Below are 25,378 nucleotides of genomic sequence, written 5' to 3'. Positions count from 1 at the left end.
TTTCAGCAACAGCTTCTTCCCCTCTGCCATCGTGTTTCTCAATGGACAATGAACTCACGAACGCTACCTCTGCTTTTTGTCTTTATTTCCTCTTTTTGCACTATTCATTTTACTTTTTCAGATATGAATATTTTTATTGTAATTTATGGATTTATTATGAATTGCACCATACTGCTGCTGCAAAACAACATATTTCATAACATGTGCTAGTGATGTTAAACCTGTTCCTGATTCTGATTTCGATTGTCCATTCCTCTCCACAGTTGAAGCCTGGCCAGCTGAGATCCCCCAGCATTTTACGTGTCGGTCTAGATTCATCATCACAGTGCCCCCTCACTGCCCACAGCTTCAGCACTCTTGCCACTCACTGTCCACACCCCCCTCCCCTCACTCTCCATACTGTCCCCTCACTTTAACGATGTCTCAGGTCAGACTTAACTAAGATAACTTCGTGGGAAACCACAGCTAATTATAACAGCATCTTTCCAGTTGGATCTTGCCAATGTTCGTGGTTAGGCCGCTGTGGCTTTTTTCATTTATATACGGGATGTGGGCATCGCCAGTTAAGCCAGCATGTATTGCCCATCCCTAGTTGCCCTTGAGAAAGTGGTGATGAGCTGCCTTCTTGAACTGCTGCAGTTCCTGAGGTGTAGGTACACCCACAGTGCTATTAGGGAGGGGATTGCATGATTTTGACCCAGAGACAATGAAGGAATGGTGATATGTTTCCAAGTCAGGATGGTGAGTGACTTGGAGGGGGATTTCCAAGTGGTGGTGTTCCCAGGTATCTGCTGTTCTAGATGGTAGTGGTCGTGGGTCTGGAAGGTGCTGCTTTAGGAACTTTGGTATGTTGTTGCAGTGCATCTTGTAGACAGTACACACTGCTGCAACTGTCCGTCGACGGTGGAGGGATTGGATGCTTGTGGAAGGGGTACCAACCAAGTCAGCTGCCTTGTATTGGATGCTGTTGAGCTTCTTGAGTGTTGATGGAGCTGCACTCATCCAGGTGAGTGGCGAGTATTCCATTACACTCCTGACCTGAGCCTTGTCGATGGTGGACAGGCTTCGGGGAGTCAGGAGGTGAGTTCCACCCTGCAGGATTCCTGGCCTTTGACTTGCTCTGGTAGCCACAGTGTTTATATGGCTAGAGCAGTTCAGCTTCCTGTCAATGGTAACCCTCAGGATGTTGATAGTAGGGGATTCAGTGATGGTGATGTCACTGAATGTCAAGGGACGATGGTTAGAGCCTCTCTTGTTAGAGATGGTCATTGCCTGGCACTTGCGTGGCTCGAATGTTACTTGCCACTTGTCAGCCCAAGCCTGGATGTTGTCCAGGTCCTGCTGCATTTGGGTATGAATTGTTTCACTATCTGAGGAGTCACGAATGGTGCAGAACGTTGTGCAGTCATCTGTGAACATCCCCACTTCTGACCTTTCTGAAGGAAGGTCATTGATGAAGCAGCTGGAGATGGTTGGTCCTTGGACACTTCCCTGAGGATCTCCTGCAGTGATGTCCTGAGGATGAGATGATTGACCTCCAACTACCACAACCATCTTCCTTTGTGTCAGGTATGATTCCAACCAGTGGAGGGTTCCCCCTAATCCCCATTGACTCCATTTTAGCTAGGGCGCCTTGAAGCCATATTCAGTCAGATGCCGCCTTGACGTCGAGGGCTGTCACTCTCACCACACCTCTGGTATTTAGCTCCTTGGTCCATGTTTGGACCAAGGAGGTGATGAGGTCAGGAGCTGAGTGGCCCTGATGGAACTCAGACTGGGCATCCGTAAGCAGGTTATTGCCGAGTAGGTGCTGTATGATAGCACTGTTGATGACCCTTCCATTACTGTGCTGAAGATTGAGAGTAGGCTAATAGGACGGGAATTGGCTGGGTATAACTATTTCTTTATGGTGGATTACACTTCTCCTTGGAGAAGATACCAAGGGCTCCTAGTCACTGACAGACCCTTAACCTATGCAAGGAATCCCTGGATTACACAAAAAGAGCCGGTAACATCACCCACCCACCCTGCTCTTGGATTTCTTGTTCCATCCCATCAGAGAAGAGGCTACGAAGCAAACTCAAAAACAGTTACTTTCCGCAAGCAGTAAGGCTGATCAACACCTCCACCCACTAACCACCTCTGCTTTATCATTTCCTGTCAGTCACCTTATGTACAGACACTCACGTGCCTAGCATCACTTTGTGGGCATGCAATCAATCTACATATATAAGCTATCTTACATATTTATATTTATTGTGTTTTTTAAATTTTTGTGCATTTTTTGTGCTGTATTAGAGCCAGAGCAACAATTATTTTGTTCTCCTTTACACTTGTGTACAGGGAATGACATTAAACGATCATGAATCTTGAATCTTACCCTTCAAAGATGGCGCTAGCTCCCAGTTTCTCCAGCAAGGCAGCAAACTGCTGCTTCTCCTCGTCCTCAGAGTCCATCTGTTGTTGAAGGCTGGGGGACTGGTACAGGGAGACAGACGGCTCCTTCAGATCGTCACCACCCGTGGGCTCACTCTGGTCACTCAGGAAGTGGCCTGAGAACGAGAGCGGGCACGCTTCAGTTCAAACACCGCGTCTCCACAGGACAGCAGGCTGATCTCTACCACCCGAAGGGTTTGTGGGTTAAACCAGTCCAATCCCACCAATCACCGGTCCCCGTAACTCCACAAACTGATCATCGGTATTCAGGGAAACACAAGGGATCTGCAGGTGCTGGGATCTGGAGCCACTCACAAAATGCTGGAGGAACTCAACATCTGGGGCTGGAGATGGAGAGTCCTCGGTCTGAGTTGAGATCTTTCATTTGTAGGACATGACTTTGAAGAAATTTTCCTTCTCTCCAGTCCAGATTAGACCATAAAACATAGGAGCTGAACTAGGCCACTCCATCCATCAAGAATGCTCCGCTAATCTATCATGACTGATTTGCCACCCATCTCAACACCATTCTTCACTCCTGTAACCTTTGGCACTCACATTCACCCTACACCCTCCTCACTCCACCTCACTCCCTTACACTAATCCCTCACTCCCTCACCCCTCCCTCATTCTCTCCTCACCCCACTCACACCCATATATCCCACACTCCCCTTCACACCCCCTTACTCCCCCCACACTAACCGCCAAATCCCCTCACTCCCCCTCACTATCCCCAGAGTCTCCTACACCCCCCTCACTCCCCCACTCTCCCATTCCCCCTCACTCTTTCTACATACCACTCACTCCCTACACTCCCCCTTCACCCCCTCACTCCCCTCACACTCCCCTCACACTCCCCTCACTCCCCCTACACTCCCCCACATTCTACTTAATGACACAATTCTGCCCACACTAAACCCTCGCATCCTTCACTCTACACTCCCCCTCACTCCATCTACAATAACCCCTCACTCCCCACACTCCTCACTCTCCCAAACTCCCCTCACTCCCCCCTCAATCTCTCCTCACCCCACTCACTATATTCTCAATATTTACCCGGGCACGAACATACCCCCTAAACATTGCCAGGCAGTCTGCCCGGGGAGATCCTCCCGCCACCCGTTTCCAAGACCCACGGATGGCTGTTTTCGCCTGCCCCAGGAGCAAGTTGGCAAGGACATCCTCATCCCTCCATGCCCCCCCCCTTTACTGGATGACCATATATAAATAGGGTGGGGCTAAGATGCAACCAGAAGGAGAGAGGCAGCCCACACAGATATGCAAAAAGGGGCTGCAGCCTCACACGCTCCAGATACATGTGGTACACAATCTCCTCCAGCCCGCAGAAGGGACATGTGGCTGGGATATCCGTGTACAAACTAAAGGATTTATTACAGGGCACCGCTCTATGCAGCACCCCCAATCCCCCAGGTGCATGGGAAGAACCCCCCGTGAAGGGACTTCCATTGGGGACCCCCCTCACCTCCGGGTGGAAAGACTGACCGTCATGGCGTGTCGGGACGGTGGACAAGGGCAAGGAAGTGGAGGGTGTGGAGCAGCAGCCCATACAAATACCTCCTACCTGCATCCCTGAATGGGATTGTGGGTGTTGAGGAGAGACAGCTCAAGTTGTGTGGACTTGGCTCTCAGATAAGGTCGCGGGGCCTGGGCCTGACGAGCAGCTCAGCCTGAGTCGTTCCACACACCTGAGCCGCACCGACATCCGTTGAGGTAGGGCAAGGGTCGGCCAGGACTCCACCCTCTGCCAGAGGAGGGGATTCCCAGCCTGAGGCAACCATGTTCCAGACTCTAAGTAGGTCCTGATAGAAGCCGGGCAGACTCCGCAAAGCAGCACGGCTGACACCTGCTGGTGGTAGCTACATCTCTTCGTGAAGACAGCAGCCCCACTGGAGGAAGAATGTCGCCAACACGTGCCACCTGGGAGGGTACAGGAATCTCTGCAGAGTCCTGAGGCGGAGAGCCGCCAGTCATGTATGTACGCACACCAGTGACTGTCCGCCCTCTCCCACAGCATGGAGGCTACCAGCTGGTTTATGACCACCAACATGCCTCAATAGGAATATACCCTAAGAAGGCCTGACCAGCGCCCCAGCAGGGCCATGACTTTCTTCTCCAGGTGTGGGTGATATTGACGAGGTGTGTGGATGATCTTGGTGATATGATATCCACTTTATACAGAACGTTGACATAATTGTCCAACTTATGTGGGGAGAATACCTAAGTGAGCATTTTAGGGGATTAAGTCCCAAAGGCCTATTCTTTCACCAGAGTGACAATTCCCATTGTTGTGAGCATTTACTGATCTGGGTCTCTCTCGGACACTCAGAGCCTGACTCCATCAGCTACTTCAGTCTCCAGTGAGAGACCCACATGTGGACCCACATTCTTCTGTATTTCCTATTCGAGATCCCATATCCCAGCCCCATAGTGGCCATCAGATATCATATTCTGAACTTACTCAGCCCTGCTGTGAGTTGTTCAGGGGTCAAAATGCCTTTGTCGTCATTGTCGAGTTTATCAAACACTGTCTCCAGCTCCTCAGAACTGAAGGGAAACTTCTCCTGGAGTTTCTGTTGACAGATGAAAGAAGCAGTTCTTAAATGTGCTGACAACTCAAGGACAGATGGGGAAGTGAGTGCTGAAGAGTACCAGATGAGGTCACAACAGTATCTGCACAGGTTAACTGAGATGACAAAGTTGTCAATTTGAGCCAAATGTGGAGGAAAGCAAGTATAGAACATCAGACATGGAACAGAATTGGATAAACGTCCCTCTTGATGGCAAAATGGATTTAATGAATGATAAGCTGTTTGCATTGTGTTTTCTGTCTATATTTTGTACAATTACAATAGGTAAAACAGATAGCAATGAAGATAGAACAACCTTTTAACCTACTCCAAGTTCAAACTAGCCCTTCCTTCTCACTTAACCTTCCATTTTTCTATCATCCATGTGCCTATCTGTGATACGGGAACACAAAATACTCTGCAGGTGCTGGGGTCAAAGCAACACGCACAACACACTGGAGGAACTCAGCAGGTCGGGCAGCATCTGTGGAAATGAGCAGTCAACATTTCAGGCCGAGACCCTTCGTCAGGACTGAAGGAGGAGGGGGAAGGGGCCCTGTAAAGAAGGTGGGGGGAGGGTGGAAGATGCCGGGTGAAAAACCAGTAATGGGAAAGATCAAGGGGTTGGGGAGGAGAAGCAGGGAGGGGATAGGCAGGAGAGGTGAAGAAGGAATGTAAGGGGAAAGCACTATGGGTAGTTAAAGGAGGCAGAACCATGAGGGAGGTGATAGGCAGAGGGAGGAGGAGGCAGAGTGAAACTGGGATGGGGGAAGGGAACTACCGGAAGTTGGAGAGTTCGATGTTCATGCCAAGGGGCTGGAGACAACCCAGACAGTAGATGAGGTATTGCTCCTCCAAACTGAGTTTGGCCTCATCATGGCAGTAGAGGAGGCCATGTATGGACATATCCAAATGGGAATGTGAAGCAGAGTTGAAGTGAGTGGCAACCGGGAGATCCTGTCTGTTGTGGCAGATGGAGCGTAGGTGCTCGATGAAGCGGTCCCCCAATCTGCGTCGGGTCTCGCCGATGTAGAGGAGGCCGCACCGGGAGCACCGGATGCAATAGATGACCCCAACAGACTCACAAGTGAAGTGTTGCCTCACCTGGAAGGACTGTTTGGGGCCCGGAATGGTGGTAAGAGATGAAGTGTAGGGACAGGTGTAGCACTTACGCTCGCAGGGATAAGTACCAGGTGGGAGATCTGTGGGGAGGGACGTGTGGACCAGGGAGTCGCAGAGGGAATGATCCCTGTGAAAAGCAGAGAGAAGGTTAGAGAGGGAAAGATGTCCTTAGTGGTGGGGTCCTGTTGAAGGTGGCGGAAGTTGCGGAGGATAATATGCTGGATCCGGAGGCTGGTGGGGTTGTAGGTGAGGACAAGGGGAACTTGGTCCCTGTTGTGGTGACGGGAGGATGGGGTGAGGGATGAAGTGTGGGAAATGGAGGAGATGCGGGTGAGGACATCATTGATGATGGCAGAAGGGAAACCATGATCCTTAAAGAAAGAGGACATTTGAGATGTCCTGGAATGGAAAGCCTCATCCTGGGAACAGATGCAGCAGAGACAGAGGAACTGGGAATAGGGAATAGCATTTTTACATTTGGCAGGGTGGGAAGAGGTATAATCAAGGTAGTTATGAGAGTCAGTAGGTTTATAAAAGATGTCAGTGGAAGTCTGTCTCCAGAGGTGGAGACCAAGAGATCGAGAAAGGGGAGAGAAGTGTCCGAGATGGACCAAGTGAATTTGAGGGCTGGGTGAAAGTTAGAGGCAAAGTCAATGAAATTGACGAGCTCAGCATGGGTGCAGGAAGCAGCACCAATGTTGTCGTCAATGTATTGAAGGAAAAGTTGGGGAGCAGTACCAGTATAGGTGTGGGTTCCACATAACCCACGAAGAGACAGGCATAGCTAGGGCCCATGCGAGTGCCCATAGCTACACCCTTGGTCTGAAGAAAGTGGGAAGAGCCAAAAGAGAAGTTATTAAGTGTGAGTACAGTTCCGCCAACCTGAGGCGTGTGGTGGTGGTGGGGAACTGGTGAGGTCTATTGTCAAGAAAGTAGCGGGGGGCTTTGAGGCCTTCTTGATGGGGAATGGAAGTGTATAAGGATTGGATATCCATTGTGAAAATTAAGCGGTCGGGACCGGGGAACTGGAAGTTATTGAAGAGGTGGAGGGCTTGGGAAGTATCCCAGATGAAGGTGGGGAAGGACTGAACTATGGGTGACAAAATGGAGTCGAGGTAGGCAGATACAAGTTTGGTGGGGCAGGAACAGGCCGAAACTATGGGTCTAGCAGGACAGTCAGGCTTGTGGATTGTAGGTGGGAGGTAAAACCGAGCAGTGCGGGGTGTCGGAATGATGAGTTTTTTGGCTGAGAATGGAAAGTCTCTGAAGTTTATAATGGCAGTGATGGTATGGGAGACAATGGTTTGATTATTTTTGGTGGGGTCCTGTTCCAGGGGTAAGTAAGAGGAGGTGTCAGAGAGCTGCCGTTTGGCCTCACTGAGGTAGAGGTCCGTCCGCCAGACCACTACGGCACCACCTTTGTCTGCGGGTCTGATGGTGAGGTTAGGATTAGAGCAGAGAGAGGGTGGAGGGCAGTGCGTTCAGAGGGAGTGAGGTTGGAACAGGAGAGAGGAGTGGTGAAGTTGAGACAGTAGATGTCTTGGCGACAGTTGGAGATGAAAAGATCGAGTGCGGGTAGAAGGCCCGGTGGGGGTGTCCAGCAGGATGAGGAGGGTTGAAGAAGGGAGAAGGGGTCATCAATAGGTGGAGGAAATCCTTGTTAACGTAGTAGGCTCGGAGACGTAGATGATGGAAGAATAGTTCAGCGTCAAGGTGGGCACGGAACTCACTGAAATGTGGACAGAGGGGGTCAAAAGTGAGTCTTTGCTAAGCACAGAACACTCTGCCTCAAAGAGGGGAAGGTCAGAGAGGATGGTGAAGATACGGCAAGGGTTGGGGCTGGGTCAGAGGAGGGTAAAGAGTGGGAGGTCTGTGGAACAGGATGCAGAGAGATTTAGGGTCTGTGGGACAGGATGGGAGAGAGATTTAGGGTCCGTGGAACAGGATGTGAGAGAGATTTAGGGTCTGTGGGATTGGATGTGAGAGAGATTTAGGGTCCGGGGAACGGGATGTGAGAGAGATTTAGTGACTGTGGAACAGGATGGGAGAGAGATTTAGGGTCTGTGGATTAGGATGGGAGAGAGATTTAGGGTCTGTGGAATGGGTTGGGAGAGAGATTTAGGGCCTGTGGAATGAGATGGGAGAGAGATTTAGGGTCTGTGGAACAGGATGGGAGAGAGATTTAGGGTCTCTGGATTAGGATGGGAGAGAGATTTAGGGTCTGTGGAATGGGATGGGAGAGAGATTTAGGGCCTGTGGAATGGGATGGGAGAGAGATTGAGGGTCTATGGGATTGGATGGGAGAGAGATTTAGGGCCTGTGGAATGGGATGGGAGAGAGATTGAGGGTCTGTGGGATTGGATGGGAGAGAGATTTAGGGTCTGTGGAATGGAATGTGAGAGAGATTTAGGGTCTGTGGAACAGGATTGGAGAGAGATTGAGGGTTTGTGGGATTGGATGGGAGAGAGATTGAGGGTCTGTGGGATTGGATGGGAGTGAGGTTTAGTGTCTGTGGAACGGGATGGGAGAGAGATTTAGGGTCTGTGGAACAGGATGGGAGAGAGATTTAGGGTCTGTGGAATTGGATGTGAGAGAGATTTAGAGCCTGTGGGATTGGATGGGAGAGAGATTGAGGGTCTGTGGGATTGGATGGGAGAGAGATTGAGGGTCTGTGGAACAGGATGTGAGAGAGATTTAGGGTCTGTGGAATGGAATGTGAGAGAGATTTAGGGTCTGTGGAACGGGATTGGAAAGAGATTGAGGGTCTGTGGGATTGGATGTGAGAGAGATTGAGGGTCTGTGGAACGGGATGGCAGAGAGATTTAGGTTCTGTTGGATTGGATGGAAGAGAGATTTAGGGTCTGTGGGATTGGATGGGAGAGAGATTTACGGTCTGTGGAACAGGATGTGAGAGAGATTGAGGGTTTGTGGGATTGGATGGGAGAGAGATTTAGGGTCTGTGGAATGGGATTGGAGAGAGATTGAGGGTCTGTGGGATTGGATGTGAGAGAGATTTAGGGTCTGTGGAATGGGATTGGAGAGAGATTGAGGGTCTGTGGGATTGGATTAGAGAGAGATTTAAGGTCTGTGGGATTGGATGGGAGTGAGGTTTAGTGTCTGTGGAATGGGATGGGAGAGAGATTTAGGGTCTGTGGAACAGGATGTGAGAGAGATTTAGGGTCTGTGGGATTGGATGTGAGAGAGATTTAGAGCCTGTGGAATGGGATTGGAGAGAGATTGAGGGTTTGTGGGATTGGATGGGAGAGAGATTTAGGGTCTGTGGAACAGGATGGGAGAGAGATTTAGGGTCTGTGGAATGGAATGTGAGAGAGATTTAGGGTCTGTGGAATGGAATGTGAGAGAGATTTAGGGTCTGTGGAATGGGATTGGAGAGAGATTGAGGGTTTGTGGGATTGGATGGGAGAGAGATTTAGGGTCTGTGGAACAGGATGGGAGAGAGATTTAGGGTCTGTGGAATGGAATGTGAGAGAGATTTAGGGTCTGTGGAATGGAATGTGAGAGAGATTTAGGGTCTGTGGAACAGGATGGGAGAGAGATTTAGGGTCTGTGGGATTGGATGTCAGAGAGATTTAGGGTCTGTGGAACAGGATGGGAGAGATTTAGGGTCTGTGGGATTGGATGTGAGAGAGATTTAGGGTCTGTGGAACGGGATGCGTGAGAGATTTTGGGTCTGTGGGATTGGATGGGAGAGAGATTTAGGGTCTGTGGAACGGGATTGGTGAGCGATTTAGGGTCTGTGGAACGGGATTGGAGAGAGATTGAGGGTCTGTGGGATTGGATGGGACAGAGATTTAGGGTCTGTGGAATGGGATGGGAGAGAGATTTATGGTCTGTGGAACGGGATTGGAGAGAGATTGAGGGTTTGTGGGATTGGATGGGAGAGAGATTTAGGGTCTTTGGGATTGGATATGAGAGAGATTTAGGGTCTGCGTAACAGGATGGGAGAGAGATTTACGGTCTGTGGAACGGGATTGGAGAGAGATTGAGGGTCTGTGGAACAGGATGGGAGAGAGATTTAGGGTTTTTGGGATTGGATATGAGAGAGATTTAGGGTCTGCGTAACAGGATGGGAGAGAGATTTACGGTCTGTGGAACAGGATGGGAGAGAGATTTAGGGTCTGTGGAATGGGATGGGAGGGAGATTTATGCTCTGTGGAATAGGATGTGAGAGAGATTTAGGGTCTGTGGAATGGGATTGGAGAGAGATTGAGGGTCTGTGGGATTGGATGGGAGAGAGATTTAAGGTCTGTGGGATTGGATGGGAGTGAGGTTTAGTGTCTGTGGAATGGGATGGGAGAGAGATTTAGGGTCTGTGGAACAGGATGGGAGAGAGATTTTGGGTCTGTGGGATTGGATGTGAGAGAGATTTAGGGCCTGTGGAATGGGATTGGAGAGAGATTGAGGGTCTGTGGGATTGGATGTGAGAGAGATTTAGAGCCTGTGGAATGGGATTGGAGAGAGATTGAGGGTTTGTGGGATTGGATGGGAGAGAGATTTAGAGCCTGTGGAATGGGATTGGAGAGAGATTGAGGGTTTGTGGGATTGGATGGGAGAGAGATTTAGGGTCTGTGGGATTGGATGTCAGAGAGATTTAGGGTCTGTGGGATTGGATGTGAGAGAGATTTAGAGCCTGTGGAATGGGATTGGAGAGAGATTGAGGGTTTGTGGGATTGGATGGGAGAGAGATTTAGGGTCTGTGCAACAGGATGGGAGAGAGATTTAGGGTCTGTGGAATGGAATGTGAGAGAGATTTAGGGTCTGTGGAACAGGATGGGAGAGAGATTTAGGGTCTGTGGGATTGGATGTCAGAGAGATTTAGGGTCTGTGGAACAGGATGGGAGAGATTTAGGGTCTGTGGGATTGGATGTGAGAGAGATTTAGGGTCTGTGGAACGGGATGCGAGGGAGATTTAGGGTCTGTGGGATTGGATGGGAGAGAGATTTAGGGTCTGTGGAATGGGATTAGTGAGCGATTTAGGGTCTGTGGAACGGGATTGGAGAGAGATTTAGGGCCTGTGGAACGGGATGTGAGAGAGATTTATGGTCTGTGGAATGGGATTGGAGAGAGATTGAGGGTCTGTGGGATTGGATGGTAGAGAGATTTAGGGTCTGTAGAACGGGATTGGAGAGAGATTTAGGGTCTGTGGAATGGGATTGGAGAGAGATTGAGGGTCTGTGGGATTGGATGGGAGAGAGATTGAGGGTCTGTGGGATTTGGATGGGAGAGAGATTTAGGATCTGTAGAACGGGATGGGAGAGAGTTTTAGGGTCTGTTGAATTGGATGGAAGAGAGATTTAGGGTCTGTGTAACAGGATGGAAGAGAGATTTAGGGTCTGTGGAACAGGATGGGATAGAGATTTAGGGTCTGTGGAATGGGATGGGAGGGAGATTTAGGGTCTGTGGAACGGGATTGGAGAGAGATTGAGGGTCTGTGGGATTGGATGTGAGAGAGATTTAGAGCCTGTGGAACGGGATTGGAGAGAGATTGAGGGTTTGTGGGATTGGATGGGAGAGAGATTTAGGGTCTGTGGGATTGGATGGGAGAGAGATTTAGGGTCTGTGGAATGGGATTGGAGGGAGATTGAGGGTTTGTGGGATTGGATGGGAGAGAGATTTAGGGTCTGTGGAATGGGATTGGAGGGAGATTGAGGGTCTGTGGAATGGGATGTGTGAGATATCCAGGGTCAGCAGCAGTGAGTTAAAAGCAGTTGTTGAGTCTGGAGCTCCTGTATTTTCTCCCAGAAGGCAGAAGATAATTACATAATGCCTGGACCTGCCAATCATTTCAAGAAACTTTGGTTTTTATTTGATAAACACAAGAGATTCTGCAGATGTTGGAAATCCTGAACAACATGCACAAAATGCTGCAGGAACTAAGCAGGTCAGACAGCATCTATGGAAAGGACTGAAACAGTCAACATTTCAGGCTGAGACCTTTCATCAGGGCTGGAAAGGAAGAGGAAGAGGTCAGAATGTCCTGATTTATTTTAAATTTCTGCACTATGATTACTAATTTGCAGGGAATGGGTTGGGTTGATCATGAAGTCGGTTTAAACACTCAGCACAACGGTCAAAGATCAATTTTATCACTATATACATATACATGTACACTCAGTGGACACTTTATTAGGTGCCACATGGAGTCATGGAGTCATAGAACAACTACAGCACAAACCACCTCCTTTGGCCACTCTAGTCTGTGCTGTCCCATTGATCTTTCTGCTAACACTGATCTCTCTGGTCACATTGATCTTTCTGGTCCCATTGATCTGTCTGGTCACATTGATCTGTCTGGTTCCATTGATCTGTCTGGTCCCATTGATCTGTCTGGTCACATTGATCTGTCTGGTCACATTGATCTGTCTGGTTCCATTGATCTGTCTGGTCCCATTGATCTGTCTGGTCACATTGATCAGTCTGGTCCCATTGATCTGTCTGGTCCCATTGATCTCTCTGGTCACATTGATCTATCTGGTCCCATTGATCTGTCTGGTCCCATTGATCTGCTTGGTCACATTGATCTGTCTGGTCCCATTGATCTGTCTGGTCCCATTGATCTGTCTGGTCACATTGATCTCTCTGGTCACATTGATCTTTCTGGTCCCATTGATCTGTCCGGTCCCATTGATCTGTCTGGTCCCATTGATCTGTCTGGTCACATTGATCTGTCTGGTCACATTGATCTATCTGGTCCCATTGATCTGTCTGGTCCCATTGATCTGTCTGGTCACATTGATCTGTCTGGTCCCATTGATCTGTCTGGTCCCATTGATCTGTCTGGTCACATTGATCTATCTGGTCACATTGATCTGTCTGGTCCCATTGATCTGTCTGGTCCCATTGATCTATCTGGTCACATTGATCTGTCTGGTCACATTGATCTGTCTGGTCACATTGATCTATCTGGTCCCATTGATCTCTCTGGTCCCATTGATCTCTCTGGTCACATTGATCTTTCTGGTCCCATTGATCTGTCCGGTCACATTGATCTGTCTGGTCCCATTGATCTGTCCGGTCCCATTGATCTGTCTTGGTCACATTGATCTGTCTGGTCACATTAATCTGTCTGGTCCCATTGACCTGTCTGGTCCCATTGATCTGTCTGGTCCCATTGATCTGTCCGGTCCCATTGATCTGTCTGGTCACATTGATCTGTCTGGTCACATTGACCTGTCTGGTCCCATTGATCTGTCTGGTCACATTGATCTATCTGGTTCCATTGATCTGTCTGGTCCCATTGATCTGTCTGGTCACATTGATCTGTCTGGTCCCATTGATCTGTCTGGTCACATTGATCTGTCTGGTCCCATTGATCTGTCTGGTCACATTGATCTGTCTGGTCACATTGATCTATCTGGTCCCATTGATCTGTCTGGTCCCATTGATCTCTCTGGTCACATTGATCTTTCTGGTCCCATTGATCTTTCCGGTCACATTGATCTATCTGGTCACATTGATCTGTCTGGTCCCATTGATCTGTCTAGTCCCATTGATCTGTCTGGTCCCATTGATCTGTCCGGTCCCATTGATCTGTCTTGGTCACATTGATCTGTCTGGTCACATTAATCTGTCTGGTCCCATTGACCTGTCTGGTCCCATTGATTTGTCTGGTCCCATTGATCTGTCCGGTCCCATTGATCTGTCTGGTCACATTGATCTGTCTGGTCACATTGACCTGTCTGGTCCCATTGATCTGTCTGGTCACATTGATCTGTCTGGTCCCATTGATCTATCTGGTCACATTGATCTGTCTGCTCCCATTGATCTGTCTAGTCACATTGATCTGCACCCAAATGGAGTCATTTAACCTGTACCTATTAAAGTGGCCATGGACTCCTGCTTCTGTAGCCCATCCACTTCAATGTTCAACATGTTTGGCATTCAGAGATGCTTTTCTGCACACCACTGTTGTAATGTATGGTTATTCATGTTCCTGTCGCCTTCCTGTGCATGAAAACCCCAAGAGATTGGCAGTGTCTGAGATACTCAAACCACCTTGTCTGGCACCAACAATCATTCTGTTGTGAAAATCACTTAGATCACATTTCTTCCCTATCCTAATGTTTAATCTGAACAACAGCTGAACCTCTTAACCATGTCTATTCTCCAAACGTACTTTCTTTTAAGCAATGAGTTGCTGCCACGTGATTGGCTGATTAGATATTTGCCTTAACGAGCAGATGTACAGGTGTACCTAATAAAGTGGCCACTGAGTGTCTATGGACCGGATATCCCCGTGAATATCACTGAAAAGCATGGAAGTTGTAGCTGTCAATCACACTGAGCTGTGGTGAGTTGGTCAGGGTAGACGTGCAACAAACAACATTCAAGAGTTATAAAAAATAAAGAATTATAGAAAAGTAGAGTTTAAAATACAGATATGGAATAAAATATATATGTACTGAATTGACTGAAAATAAACAAACACAGAACGACACACCAAAACACTACAGCCATCATTTTGGGTACCATGCTCACGTGAGTATCAACATTGTGAGCCGAATGGCCTGTACTGTGCTATACTGTTCTATGTTCCATGTTACATAATTCTGCATGCCCATTCTTTGTGATAATCAAATGTTTAAATTAATTAGCTGCGTTCGAGTTCTCCAGATGTCTGTGACATGCTAGGTAGGAACTGGGAAGCGGAGAGGGAACAGTTCTTACCTTCATGTCTTCCCGCGTGATGAAGCCCCTCTCATCCCCACCGCACTCCTGAAAGAACTCATGGACCTTCTCCATGATGAACTTTTCTCCGGAGCTCACCCTTTCCGCCCGTTTCTGCTCCTTGGGCTCTGGGTCCTGGAACTCGGGAAGTCCCCTCCTACGTCTTGCTGTCCTCCGACCAACCCCGGTGAACTTCCTGGCTTTGGGAGTATCATTTCTGTTATCCGCCATCCCATCAGACCAGTCTTCCTCTTCCTACCTGCATGGAAGACGAGGATAGGGAGTTAATTCTGTGCTGACTATCGGGTATGATTCAATATAAATTATTAATTGAATTATATAATGGGTTCAAGAGAGAAAAACACTTTCCATACATGAAGTATGTTGAGGAGTGATTAACCAAGGAAACTATTGGTAATATTACCAAGATATTAGTAATATTATGTTAAGGAAAATATTACACTTTCTTAACAACCCTTTCAACTTGTGTGGCAACTTTGAGGAATCTTTAGACATGGACCCCACTCTGTTCCTCCACACTGCAAATAATCCTGCCTTTGAACTCACCCTTCAAATTTGACCTTCCAAAGTGAATCACTTCACACTTTTCTTGGTTGAACTCTACCGAGATCGGTATCCTATAAAAGTCCTGTTCCGGCCTACGACGGAAACAAACATCACTGTGGTGATTGTACGCTCTAGATCAATTGTTTAGTGACAATAAAGTAAGACAGTAAGTAAGACAACCTTCTACAGTATCCACAACTCCACCAACCTTCAAGTCATCTGCAAACTTACCAACCCACCCTAACACTTCCTCATTCATAAAAGTCGCAAAGAACATGGGTTCCAAAACAGATCCACGAGGAATACCACTGCTCACCAAATTACAAGCAGAATGTACTCCATCTACAACTGCCCTGTGCCTTCTGTGGGTGAGTCAATTCTGAACCAGAATGATTCAATACATATTGTTAATCAGATTAAATAACGAGCACAAGAGAAAAAAACACTTCCCACTAATATGTCAACGAGTGACTAACTAATTAAATGTACACTCAGTGGCCACCTCATTAGTTAAACTCTAGTGACTGCTACACGTGTAAACCTTAGGAGATACTCAAACCACCCCATCTGGCACCAACAATTATTCCACTGCCAAAGTCACTTAGATCACATTTCTGATGTTTGGTCTGAACAACAACTGAACCTCTTGACCACGTCGGCATGCTTTTAAGCATTGAGTTGCTGCCACGTGATTGGCTGAGATTTGCATTAACGGGCAGGTGTATAGGTATACCTAATGAAATGGCCACTGAGTTATGAGTGTGCTCAGCCAAGATCTGTCCAATCAAAATGACAGCACAGTGACACAACTGGGAAAGCTGCTGCCCCACAATGCCAGAGACACAGTTTCACTCCTGCCCTCAGGTGCTCTGTGAATGTGTGGAAATTGTACGTTCCCTCTGTGACTGAGTAAGTTTCCCCCAGGCGCTTCGGTTTCCACTGAGATCCCTATGATGTGTAGGTTGGTGGGTTAATGGGACACTGTAAATCGTCTTCAGTGTGTGGGTAAGAGGTGGAACCTGGAAAAGGGCAGAAATGGGATCTGCGTGGTGTAAGTGGCGGCGGGGGGCTGATTTATTTACACTAGGGCAAAGTCCCATTTCAGCCCTACAGTACAGGCCAACAGTACAGTATTTCCAGAATGTTGCTGAGGCCTAATTTCAAGAGGTTAAAGTTCAAAGTACTAACACAAACAGACAAACAACCAATATGCAAGAGAAGACGATCTTAGCAAATACAAAACAAACAAATGAATAAATCAATAATAGTTAGATAGGGTCGTAAAGGAAGCTTTTGTCACATTGGCCTTTATATATCAAAGTATTGAGTACAGGAGTTGGGGATGTTATGTTGAAGCTGTATAAGACATTACTGAGGCCTAATTTGGAGTACTGTGGGCAGTTTTGGTCACCTACCTACAGGAAAGATGTAAGTAATGTTGAAAGAATGCAAAGAAAATGTAAATGGATGTTGCTGGGACTGGAGGACCTGAGTGATAGGGAAACATTGAATAGGTTAGAACTTTATTCTCTCAAGCATCGGAGAATGAGGGAATTTAGACAGAGATATAGAAAATTATGAAAGGTATGGATAGGATAAATGCAAACAGACTTTTTTCCATCGAGGTTGTGTTAAGATTAGGACTAGAGGTCGTGGGTTAAGGGTGAAAGGTGGGTACCACGGTAGCACAGTGGTTACAGCTTGAGATGCGCCAGAATTCAAAGTTCAATTCTGGAGCTGTCTGTAAGAAATTTGAACGCTCTCCCCATGAATTGGCGTCTCAATATCACCAAGACCAAGGAGATGGTGGTGGACTTTAGGAGATCTAGGCCTCATATGGAGCCAGTGATCATTAATGGAGAATGTGTGGAGCAGGTTAAGACCTACAAGTATCTGGGAGTACAGTTAGACGAGAAGCTAGACTGGACTGCCAACACAGATGCCTTGTGCAGGAAGGCACAGAGTTGACTGTACTTCCTAAGAAGGTTGGTGTCATTCAATGTCTGTAGTGAGATGCTGAAGATGTTCTATAGGTCAGTTGTGGAGAGCGCCCTCTTCTTTGTGGTGGCGTGTTGGGGAGGAAGCATTAAGAAGAGGGACGCCTCACGTCTTAATAAGCTGGTAAGGAAGGCGGGCTCTGTCGTGGGCAAAGTACTGGAGAGTTTAACATCGGTAGCTGAGCGAAGGGCGCTGAGTAGGCTACGGTCAATTATGGATAACTCTGAACATCCTCTACATAGCACCATCCAGAGACAGAGAAGCAGTTTCAGCGACAGGTTACTATCGATGCAATGCTCCTCAGACAGGATGAAGAGGTCAATACTCCCCAATGCCATTAGGCTTTACAATTCTACCGCCAGGACTTAAGAACTTTTTAAAAGCTATTATTAATGCTTTTTGAGATAGTGATTTAGATGCATATCATATTTTTTACTGAGTTAAGTATTGTATGTAATTAGTTTTGCTACAACAAGTGTATGGGACATTGGAAAAAAAGTTGAATTTCCCCATGGGGATGAATAAAGTATCTATCTATCTATCTGAACATTGTGGGTTTCCTCCAGGCACTCTGCTTTCCTCCCGCAGTCCAAAGATGTACCAGTTAGTCGTTGTGAATTGTCCTGTGATCAGGCTAGGGTTAAAATAGATGTGTTGCCGAGTGGCGCAGCTCTCTGGGCTGGAAGGGCCTATTCCACACTGTATCTCTATAAAAATAAATAACTTCTTCATTCGGAGGGCTGTGAGAGTGTGGGAAGAGCTGCCAGAGGAAGTGGTGGATGTGGGTTCAATTTCAACATTTAAGAGAAATGTAGGACATGGGGTATGGAGGACTATGGTCTGGGTGCAGGTGGATGGTACAGGCAGAATAACAATTCAGCACGGCCTACATGGGTCAACGGGCCTGTTTCTGTGCTGTAGTGCGGTGTGACTCCGTGACTCCAACATTATGACAGAGCCTTCTCCATAGTAGTCTTGGATCGACAAAATCTGCTACATAGCTTCAAAGTTCAAAGTAAATTTATTATCCAGCTATGTGTACAACCCTGAGATTCATTTTCTTGCAGGGATTTACATGAAAATAAAAAGATGCAGGAGAATTTATGAAAATCTACACACACACTAAGACTGAGAAGCAGTCAATGTGGAAAAGAAGACAGATGGTACAAATAATAAAAGGTATGTAATACTGAACTGTGGAGACCTTGAAAATGTGTTCTCTGTGACTCCATGAGCCTTTGACTTGAACTTGGGCTTGACACAAAACTTAAAAAGGAGGAAGTGTGAGCATTTGATCAACATGAAGGGTGACTTCAAAGAGAAAGTGATATTAATGGGAATCACATTTATTTCCATTGACTAGAAAACACCCAGGTCTGAGGCGCCTTCCTGTTTCAAGCAGGCTGTGATTATGCCATGCCTAAGAAGAACACACTAACCTGCCTCAAACAAGAGAAACTCTGCAGATTCTGGAAGTCCGAGCAGCACACACAAATTGATAGAGGAACTCAGCAGACGAGGCAACATCTATGGAAAAAAGTGCAGTCGATGTCTCGGCCCGGAACGTTGACTCTTCTTTTTTCCATAGATGCTGCCTGGCTTGCTGAGTTCCTCCAGCATTTTGTGAGTGTGTAACTTGCCTCGATGACTATCGTCCAGCAGCACTTACATCCGCTGTGATGACGTGTTCTGAGAGGCTGGTGATGAAACGCATCAACTCCTGCCTGAGAAGTGACTTGGATCTGCTCCCATTTGCCTACCAGAGCAACAGGTCCACAGGAGATATCATCTCACTGGCTCTTCACACAGCTCTGGAACCAAGCACAGCTCCAAGCCCGTATCCAAGTTTGCTGATGACACCACTGTTGTGGGCCGTATCAAAAGTGGTGATGAATCAGTATATAGGAAGGAGACTGAAAACTTGACTGAGTGATGTAATAACAACGACCTCTCACTCAGTGTCAGCAAGACCAAGGAGCTGATTGTAGACTTCAGGAGAGGGAAACCAGAGATCCTTGAGCCAGTCCTCATTAGAGGTAAAGAGGGTCAGTAACTTTAAATTCCTGGTGGGGGGGCACTATCTCAGAGAACCTCTCCTAGACCCACCATATACCCTGTAAATATAACTGCAAAGAAAGCACGACAGCACCTCAGGAGTCTGCAGAGGTTCAGCATGTCATCAAAAACCTTGACAAACTTCTGTCCAGGTGTGCTGGCTGGCTGCATTATGGCCTGGTATGGGAACACCACTGCCTTTGAACAGAATGTAGTGGATTCAGCCCAGTACCTCATGGGAAAGCCCACCCAACCAGTCAGCACATCCACGTGAAATGCTGTTGTAGAAAACAGCATCCATCATCAAAGATCCTCACCACCCAGGCCATGCTCTTTTCTCACTGCTGCCATCACGTATAAGGTACAGATGCCTCGGGATTTGCACCACCAGGTTCAAGAACCGTTACTACCCCACAACCTCAGGCTCATGAACAAAAGAGGACAACTCCACCCATCTATTGAGATGTTCCCACAGCTAATGATCTCACTTTAAGGGCTCTTTATCTAGTTATTTCATGCTCTCGTTATTAATTGCTATTTATTGATAGCTGCATTTCAACAGTTTGTTGTCTTCTATGATCTTGCTCTTTCATTGATCCTGTTTACAGTTACTGTTCTGTAAATTTGCTAAGTATGCCCACAGGATTAAGAATCTCAGGGTTGTATGTGGTGACATGTATGTATTCTGATTTTAAAAAATTACTTTGACCTTTGAACTTCCGGACAACGAAGATGCCTACATTGGGATGCTCTTTATTGAAAGCAGCTTGGTATTCAAAATTATCATCCCCTCAAGACTAATTAATTAATTCCAAGGCCTTGACCTCAATACTTCTTTGTGCAATCAAACACTCGATTTTCTCATTTGCAGACCCTGGTTTATTCAGATTGGCAACGACATCTCCTCCATGATGTCCATTAGCACATGTGCATCACAAGTCTGTGTGTTTAGCCCCCCGCTCTACTCACTTCACACTCATGTCTGTGAGGCTAAGCACAGCTGCAATGCCACATTCAAGTTTGCTGATGACACCACTGTTGCAGTCTGAATCAAAGGTGGTGACAAATCAGCAAACAAGAGAGAGATTGAAGATATGACCGAGTGGTGCCATAACACCAACCTCACACTCAATGTCAGCAATACCAAGGAGCTGATTATCGACTTCAGCAGGAGAAAACCAGAGGCCCATGAGCCAACCCTCATCAGGGGCTCAGAGGTGGAGAGGGTCAGGTTTAAATTCCTCAATGTTATAATTTCAGAGAATTTGTCCTGGGACAGAACATAATTGTCCATACAAAGAAAGCAAGGCAGTACCTCTACTTCCTTAGGAGTTTGCAAATATTTGGCACAACATCGAAAACTTCTATAGATGTGTAATGGAGAGTACGTTGGCTGGTTGTATCACGGCCTGGGTATGGAAACACCAATGCCCTCGACTGGAAAATCCTACAAAGAGGAGTGGATACAGCCCAGTCCATCACAAGTGAAACACATCTACACCGAGTGCTGTTTCAGGAAACCAGCACCCACCATCCAGACCATGCTCTCTTCTTGCTGCTGCTGTGAGGAAGAAGATACAGGACCCACACCACCAGTTTTTACCCCTGAACCATCAGGCTGTTGAACGAGAGGGGATAATTTCACTGACCTTCCCTCACACCATCACTGAACTGTTCCCACAACCTATGGACTCTTCATCTCATGTTCTCGCTACTTATTGTTTTTTTTTCCATTTACAGTTTTTTGTCTTTTGCACCTTGGTGTTGCCCATCATCTTGGGTGCAGTCTTTTGTGATTCTATTCTGTTTTTTGGCCGCAAGAAAACAAATCACTGGGTTTTATATGGTGACATACGAGGGGTGATTGATATGTTTGTGGCCTGAGGTAGAAGGAGTCAATTTTAGAAAACCTAGCACATTTATTTTTCAACATAGTCCCCTCCTACATTTACACACTTAGTCCAGTGGTCGTGGAGCATACGGATCTTGGACCTCCAGAAGTGGTCCACAGCATCGGTGATTGATAAGTTCATGGCCTAAGGTGGAAGGAGATGAGTTATACAACATGCACATGCAGTTCAACTCTTTGAGTGAAAGTTCAGAAAGTTTGAAGTTAATACCTCATCTCCTTCTACCCTAGGCCACGAACTTATCAATCACCCCTCATAAATGTACTTTGATAATGAATTTACTTTGAACTCTGAATTTGAAGTTGCTCGTTTGAAATGGGATGAAGTCCTTCTTGTGGAAATGCCTGGATCTCAAAGCTGGGAGTGGTGATGCACAGGCTTCCAGAATCACATTTAAGAAACGGCAGCGGGGCCTTTCCAAAGCCAGATGCACTGGCTCCTTCAGACTGGCAGCACGGTGGCACCGCAGGAAGAGCCGATACCCCCAGTACCGGATGCCCGGGTGCTACCCGCGTGGAGTTTGCACGCACCCCTTCTGACCGTGGGGGTTTTCCCCAGATGCTCCGGGGAAGGCAAACGTTGCGTGTGCTTTTGCGTTGATTGCCCGCTCTCAGCTGTCTCTGCATGTTAGAATCCAGGAGGAGGGTTGGGTGAGTGAGAAAGAATAGGTTAGTGGGGAACAAGTGTTCAAAGTTCAAGGTAAGTTTATTATCAAGTGCGTATACCCTGACAGTCATTGTTCTGCAAGCATTTACAGGGAAAAGAAAAAGCAATCACATTTTAAGAAACACTATACATAAACAGACAAAGACTGACAAGCTACCAATGAGCAAAAGTAGACAAACTGTGAAAATAATTTTAACGCTGAGAACCTGAATTGCAGGCTTCTTGTTCGGTTCTGAGTAGGAGCAGTGAGGCAGGAGGGATCTCCCTGCTCAGCTAACAGAGACGCAGTCTACAACATGGAACTGTATGTCGGCAGTAATGATGAGAAAGGACACCAACAGGCAATGCCACAAAAAGGAGGCATCCACCGTGAAGGACCCCCATCATCCAGGACATTCGCTCTTCTCATAGCAAGTAACAAGGAGGAGGTACAGGAGCCTAAAGACACACACCCAATGTTTTAGGAAAAGCTTCTCCCCACACACCTCAGAAGGTAGTGCTACTATTTACTGGTGGTGTCCTGCTCAGACACTGCACATTGTCGCAGCTAGAAATCACCAGCCTCAAGTTCTAAACATACGTAAGTCTTCTTCCTAATATCATATTTTCATCAGCATACATGTTGTATGTTTTCATCCATATTAGAGAGAGGAAATGAGAGGTTAAGTTATGGCAGAATCTGCTATCATATTCCAGTTGTTTTCAACACAGTCTTGGAGATGAATACACAATAAGAGGGTTCCAGTTATGAATTTCAACACTATATCATGTGCTGCTGTTAGTCAATGCCTGAAATTAATGACAATTAAAAACAGGAAATAACAACAGAGTCCACTTGGGCTGAAGTGCATCAACACCAGATCCAAATATCAGAAATTAACAGGAATCACCAACAGGCCCCAACAACAGGAATCATCAACAGGCACACAACAGGAATCACCAACAGACCCAACAACAGGAACACCAACAGGCTCCAACAACAGGAATCACCAAAAAGCCCCAACAACAGGAACACCAACAGGTCCCAACAACAGGAATCACTAACAGACCCAACAACAGGAATCACCAACAGACCCCAACAACAGGAATCATCAACAGGCACACAACAGGAATCACCAACAGACCCAACAACAGGAATCACCAACAGGCACACAACAGGAATCACTAACAGACCCAACAACAGGAATCACCAACAGGTCCAACAACAGGAATCACCAACAGGTCCCACAACAGGAATCACCAACAGGCCCCACAACAGGAATCACCAACATGATCCCACAACAGGAATCACCAACAGGCCCCACAACAGCAATCACCAACAGACCCAACAACCGGAATCACCAACAGACCCAATAACAGGAATCACCAACAGGCACACAACAACAGGAATCACCAACAGACCCCAACAACAGGAATCATCAACAGGCACACAACAGGAATCACCAACAGACCCAACAACAGGAATCACCAACAGCTCCAACAACAGGAATCACTAACAGACCCAACAACAGGAATCACCAACAGGTCCAACAACAGGAATCACCAACAGGTCCCACAACAGGAATCACCAACAGGCCCCACAACAGGAATCACCAACATGATCCCACAACAGGAATCACCAACAGGCCCCACAACAGCAATCACCAACAGACCCAACAACCGGAATCACCAACAGACCCAATAACAGGAATCACCAACAGGCACGCGTGCGCGCGCACACACACACACACACACACACACACACACACATGCGCGCACACACACACACACACACACACACACACACACACACACACACACACACACACACACGCACACGCGCGCACACACACACACACACACACACACACACACACACACACACACACACACACATGCGCGCACACACACACAGATCTAGTCATGCTCTCTCACACACACATCTGCACTGATGCTCTCTCTCTCACGCACACACGTGCACACAGATCTACACTCATGCCCTCTCTCACGCACACACGTGCACACAGATCTACACTCATGCTCTCTCTCACGCACACACACACACGCACTCTACACTCTACACTGAACTATTCAGCAATTGCACACACAGTTAACCTGCTGGGAGTGTGCAAATGGGAAGCAGCCACTCACGATGAATGTGGCAAACTCAAACACTCAGCAAACACAATCCACTGACTCACACCACCACCGCTCCTTAAGCAGAGACGTGCCACAGCCTCTGTACTCAGGGCAGAAGGGCAGTCTCTGTGTGTGTTCCACCATTGGCCGTGAGCCCATCTGGAGCCGTCCTTACCCTGGTGTGTGCTCCGTGTCCTCTGTGTGCATTCGGCACGGTGGAGAAAAGCTGGAGTCATGACTTGCATCAGACTTTCCGCTGATTTTATCAAGTCGAGCTGAAGCAATAACCACGGCAGCCAGTGACACTTCCTGTGCGAGGGGGGAAGTGCAGGATCGGATATGGACGCGATGTGTTACTCTCAGTCCTTGCTGCTCAGATCAGTGAGGGGATGGACAGATCACCAAGTGCGACTGGGTCTAATATTAACCACCATTTATTATAGCAAAGCACCACAGAATAGGCCCTCCCAGTCCTACGAGCCACACCGCCTGCAACCCCCAATTTAACCCTGGCCTAATCATGAGACAATTTACAATGACCGGTTAACCTACCAGCCGCCATGCCTTTGGCCTGTGGAAGAAAAACCGGAGTACCGAGAGAAAACCTCCCAGTTCACGGGGAGGATGTACAGACAGCTTACCGGAATTGAACTCTGAACTCCGACTACTGTGGGACACCGTGAGGCCTTTAAAGAGGCTGATCACAGTCACAGCTCAGCAAGTCGGGGCAAAGAGAGTCCTCTCCACGGATTCTGTGTGCACTTCTGGCTGCCACGATGCAGCAGCCAGAATAATCAAAGACCCCACCCATCTCGGACTTGCTCTCTTCCCCCCAAGTTCATTGCCATTCCACTGCGCACATGTATAACGCCAAATAAAACAATGTTCTTCTGCGCCAATGTGCACAACACAGTACAGATAACTCACACACAACTCACAAAGTAACGTTACCACAGGAAAATTAACAAATGATAAAAAATGTTCCAGAAGATTAACAGTTGAGCAAAGAGAGTATTTACACCACAGGCCAAAATGTAATCAGTACAACACCCTTGGTATTTCATACGTGATCAGACATGCATGGTGGCAGGAGGTTCAGTGGTCTTACAGCCTGGGAAAAAGCAGTTTCCCATCTCAACAGTCCTTCTCTTAATTCTGAGTGTGGATGGACAGGTGTCTGTGTGTACCTCTGTCTGTACAAATGGCCGAGAGAGGATGGACAGGTCTCTG

The 25,378-nt window shown here is 47.4% G+C and overlaps 1 protein-coding gene across 4 annotated transcripts in view; it reads right to left on the bottom strand.

Annotated features, from left to right (window-relative positions):
• LOC140731978 (uncharacterized) overlaps positions 1 to 24,409 on the bottom strand; it is a 164,624-nt gene extending 140,215 nt beyond the window's left edge. For 3 of the 4 annotated variants that reach the window (XM_073054022.1, XM_073054024.1, XM_073054025.1), the window contains exons 1-4: positions 24,324 to 24,409; positions 14,835 to 15,093; positions 4,916 to 5,027; positions 2,381 to 2,552 (exon numbers count right to left, since the gene is read on the bottom strand). In XM_073054022.1, coding sequence (XP_072910123.1) covers positions 2,381 to 2,552; positions 4,916 to 5,027; positions 14,835 to 15,065 — 515 coding nt within the window. In that variant the 5' untranslated portion in view covers positions 15,066 to 15,093; positions 24,324 to 24,409. Of the gene's footprint in view, positions 1 to 2,380; positions 2,553 to 4,915; positions 5,028 to 14,834; positions 15,094 to 15,401; positions 15,494 to 24,160; positions 24,178 to 24,323 lie in introns of those variants that run through there. The other variant, XM_073054023.1, reaches the window with a different exon arrangement.
• Between the last annotated feature and the right edge of the window lie 969 nt (positions 24,410 to 25,378).

Source organism: Hemitrygon akajei, chromosome 8, assembly GCF_048418815.1.
Source record: "Hemitrygon akajei chromosome 8, sHemAka1.3, whole genome shotgun sequence".
Lineage (NCBI taxonomy): Eukaryota > Metazoa > Chordata > Chondrichthyes > Myliobatiformes > Dasyatidae > Hemitrygon > Hemitrygon akajei.
The sequence above is the reverse complement of the archived record's forward strand: the minus strand, read 5'-3'. Positions and strand labels throughout refer to the sequence as shown.